This window comes from Euphorbia lathyris, chromosome 3, assembly GCF_963576675.1.
Source record: "Euphorbia lathyris chromosome 3, ddEupLath1.1, whole genome shotgun sequence".
Classification (NCBI taxonomy): Eukaryota; Viridiplantae; Streptophyta; class Magnoliopsida; order Malpighiales; family Euphorbiaceae; genus Euphorbia; species Euphorbia lathyris.
The window spans coordinates 82,802,807-82,807,718 of record NC_088912.1 but is presented as its reverse complement, the minus strand read 5'-3'; the positions used below and the strand labels follow the sequence as shown (position 1 = coordinate 82,807,718).

At 28.7% G+C, this 4,912-nt stretch overlaps 1 protein-coding gene across 1 annotated transcript; it reads right to left on the bottom strand.

Moving 5' to 3' along the window:
• Window positions 1-2,792: 2,792 nt before the first annotated feature.
• LOC136222942 (NDR1/HIN1-like protein 6) lies at window positions 2,793-3,840 on the bottom strand. The gene has a single exon (XM_066010638.1). The coding sequence runs from the start codon at window positions 3,756-3,758 to the stop codon at window positions 2,976-2,978; it is 783 nt and encodes a 260-aa protein (XP_065866710.1). The 5' UTR covers window positions 3,759-3,840; the 3' UTR covers window positions 2,793-2,975.
• Window positions 3,841-4,912: the final 1,072 nt, after the last annotated feature.

Genomic DNA, 4,912 nt, shown 5'->3' with positions numbered 1-4,912 from the left:
GTTTCATGTACATTTTGACTATCAGATCTTCTCAATATATCCACCTTATATCTAATTTTCAATTCATAAATTATATTCATAATTTATCACCTTATAAAGATATTACAAATGAAACAATTATTTTGCATATATAAATGCTTCATAACTTCTATAGATTTTTTTTTCGGTTGAATATGAAATTCTAAATGTATATATTATAAGCTTAAGACATTTACCTCTATAGATTTTGTGTGTGTGTGTGTGGAATTACTTCCTATTGGATGCATGTGAAGATTAATTATAATCTAATTAAGATATTTAAGTCTTTTATAACGATTCTTAAACCTTAAAAATCTTCATCTTTTATTTTCTTTACTTGATTCCAAGTGGATCTATTACTTACTTCGAGCTATTTTCTATTTTTTTTATAAGTTTTATCTCTTTCACTTGATTCTCAATAGATCGCTTACTTATTTAAGACACATGTAGATTATATTTGGATTTTATAAATCCCATTTTGTTCGAATTTTATAAATCACATTACATTTATAAATGCATATCATTTATATGTGCCTAATTGCTAGATTAATATACGGTATAAATGTTCAACCTTGAAAAGGCTTGAACCAGACCTAAAAAAAGGTTTATGATAATTAAAAAAAATAAAGCATCCTAAAATGAAAGAGATTTCTCTATTTTAAAGCTTATAGATTCCTTTATTATAAAAAAAAACATATATCTTATTCTAAGTGAAATTACTTCCTATTGAATGAATTTGAAGATTAATTCTAATCTAATTAAGCTATTTAAATCCTTTATAACAGCTCTTAAACTATTTTACCTCATCTTTTTTACTTCTTTTACTTTATTCACAATGGATCTCTTAATTACCTGTCACAGCTATTTCTTATATATATTTTTATTTTATCTCTTTTACTTGATTATCAATAAACCTCTTACTTATTTAAATATCACAACTATTTTCTAATTTATTGTAGATTTAATCTCTTTTACTAAATTCTTAACGATTCTATTACTTATTTAAATGTCAGAGTGATTTTTTATTTTTCTTTTCAAACTTTCAACCATCCGATCTTCTCAAGATATCCACTTTAAATCGGATTTTGAATTCATAAATTACTTTCATAATTTATCACATAATAAAGCTATTACAAATGAAACAATCATTTCACGTAGGAATTTTCACATGCACCTAAATGAGTAAGTAAATTTGCTCACTCACCGGATATAGGCTTATTAAATCTAAGCCCCAGGATGCTTTGAATCTCCACCTTAAAATTCTAATAAACCTAGATCTAACGGTGAATCAGAAAATTCTACATGCTCATTAAGGTACATGTGATCAAGACTGTCATTTCACATATATAAATGTTTCATACCTTTTTTTTATAGATTTTTTTTTTTTTTGGTGAATATGAAATATATAAATGCATATATTATAAGCTTAAAAATAATCCACCGACACAAATAATAATCAGTTTATACATATATAAAAACCAACATGACAAAATAAAATATGTATAATGAATTGGAATAGAGTTTAATTTAGACATGACAACCACTACCACTCAAGGACTTTTGGGATCATATGTGTGAATCACACAAAATGTTAGGGCTTGGACCCCACCACCACACCTTGGAATCAATAGATGGGCCTTTTCTGTTAATAATATGAGTATTTATTCGGGCCAAAAATAGAAATAAAAAAAAATTCAAGCCAAAAATTATATTATATATAAAAGAAAAACTCAAATGGGTTTTGTCCATTTTCTAAGAGAGCTATCATCACTCTGATTGTCAATATTAAATACAACTTGACAAAACTGAAAAAGAAAATAGAAAACACGTTTATATATTTATTTGCTGATTTAAATATATGTGATTATTATGTATATACATTTAAATCACAAAAAGAATGTGTTATTTCCAATAAACAAAATCTGTCGGTGTAGAGATGTATGTTAATGAATTAAAATTTAAATTAAAATTCCCATTTTTCATTTCCATATATTAATTTTTTTTTTACATATGAGAATGAAATAGTAAATATTTAATTAATTTTAAAATATGAACTCTATATAATAAAAAAATAATCTACTAAAATCAAAATAATTAAAATAATTAGGGACTAAAATATACTTTCTGCCTTAAATAACACAACAAAAATTTATGATTGTTTCATGATTAATTTTAAATTATTGGCATTGAAAGCTGGCTACAACTATTGGTTGATGGGGGTGGTATCCTAGTGAGGAATTATTTAGGTAAAAAAAAAAAAAATTATTTAGGTAAAATTAATTTACAATTTGACAAATTAAGCATAGTCAACGTTACCTCTGTTATGAGCTGTAAACGCGGTGTACTTACACCAATAATATAATTCACAATATAATTATATATATTTTTTTCATAAAAGGAAATATATATAATTCACAATAATTCTTTACTTATTTAAAAAATAAACGATTTCTATTAATTTTTATTTATTACATTAATCATATTATGGTAAAGGTCATGCTTTTTATATATATATATATATTCTTTTTAAAAAATTCATGTAGCAAAATCTTAAATTTTATTTTAGTTAATTTTTTTAGTTCGTTACAATATCTACTGTCAGACTCGTAGATTCTTTTTTTGGATTTACTATCGGCTTCGTAGATGGTTTGCACTACTATAGCTAGAATGGCAGGCCACAGAAATCCTTTAATTTTAATTACTTAATAAATTAATTATGTGAAAAAATTAAAACAGGAAATTTATGAATTAAAAACCAATACTAAACAAAAATATTAAAAAAATCAAAATCTCTCATAGAATATAATTTTTCTGCAACCTAAAAATACAAAATCATCACTTACCAAACTTTTTCATTTACAGACTATATGAAAATATATGAAATTAAATCTAAAAAAAAATAACAAAAGAAAGAACAAAAATTAACATATCACACCTTTTTTCCCCCTTAATCCATCTCAGAAAGTCCATTTCCAGATCTTGATTCTCAGATCAACTTCACATTTAGCATTCGAAACAGATGCAGAAGTCGCAGTTTTTCCAGTCGGAACAGTCGCTTTAATCCCATCACAAGTCACTCTAATCCCAACTTTAGGACTTTTCAATCCATCCATTTTCACTTTCACCTTCGTCTCCAATTCAATCTTCAAATTCAAACCCTTCTTACTCTTCAATTCCGATTTCAATTGACTCGCCGAAACATCATCCAGCGGCTGATTACTGTTACTTCTAATGGCGGCTTTCAACAGAGTAGTGTTCTTCGTCCGATGCACAAAAGAAGGCACCGATCCGTTTCCGATGAAAATCTCATCCTTAACGGTAGTAATTGAAATTGCGGTAGGGTTGTAGATGTAAATTAGCTTCTTGTTAGGGTTTTTTGTGGTTATATTGATGTTGATGTTGGTAATTAGATGTGAATTTGAGGTGAGGTTTAGGGAGGAGATTTTGAAGCCGGAGACGGCGAAGGTAGGACGGTGAGGACGGTAAATGACGTAGACGATAGCACCGGCTGCGGCGGCGAGGAAGAGGAGGATGAAGATGATTAAGGTTATCCAGAGACAACAAGCACAGCATAAACTACGGCGACTGCGTTTGCGTAGGGGGGAAGGACGGTAGGCTGGACGGGTTGCACCATAGAGTTGGGCTTTGGTGGCTGGGAAGGCGGAGGCAGCGGCGGCTCCGGTGGAGTTGAGGGCGGTGTTGGGGATGGGTTTAGCAGAAGGGTAGACCCTCTCTGCCATGGTAGAATTTGTTTTTCTTTGTTGGAGTGTTGCTTCTGGTTTTTCTTTTGAGGAGTGAGAGAGAGAGAGAGAGAATATTTTGGTTTAGGATGTGTTAGATATAAAGGATACAAATAGTCTCATTTACTTGGATAAATTAAGTAATTAAATAATTAAAAAAAATTATTTTCTGATTAGAATTTAATTTAGAAAAAATCAAAGAATTTTTTACTTTTTTTTCGTAGCAAAAGTGAGGGAAGAAGGAAAGACAAATAGATGCCAAAATTTTAGCAAAAAACAATCATTTTGATGTTCATCTATTAAATCTTCTTTTTTCTTGAGAGATTCATATATTAAATTTCATTCATTGAATCTCTAATCTTTCGTTTGAATGTAATAAGTGCTCGTTTGTTTTCATTTTTCGGAACTATTTTTGTCTTTCAATACTAAACAAGAAACATAAAGTGTTTGATAAAATTTTGAAACAGCTGTTTTTGCAGAAAAAGAACTAATATCTATTGTGTATTGGCAGCAACAAATAGCTAACAACAACAAACAACAAATAAGAACATTTGAAACAAACGAACCATAAACATATAAACTTTGATGATTGAAAAAGTAAATTTTGAATATAAAATTTATTTAACAACTCGTTATTTATTTCACTTCAAGATCAGACACATCATAAATTCTTATAAAAAGCCAAAAAAATTTATCTCGAAATACATTATATTATCCCTAATGTATAAAAAAAACATGGACCATTATCAAAGTTAAGGCGTTTTCTTAACAGAAGGAGACCATTGGCGGATGGTTAAAGGGTTTTAGTTAACAGAAAGAGACCTTGATACTAAATTCTTTCATTTTTATGTCAACATTAGGCGAAAACATAGTCGTATTACTTCTCTTGTTGATAATCATGGGGCTATGGTAGAGGATACTATTGAGTTAGGTAATCATATTCGTTCTGATTTCAATTATTTATTTGCTCCTTCTATTAATAATGACATCAATGTCATTGAAGTTTTGCATTGTTCTGTTAATAATGCGATGAATGTTAATCTTATAACTCCCTTTGTGTATGATGAGTTTAAAGGAGCGGTATGATGAGTTTAAAGGAGCGGTTTTTCAAATGCATCTGGGTAAATCACTAAGACCTAGCGGGCTTAATTTGA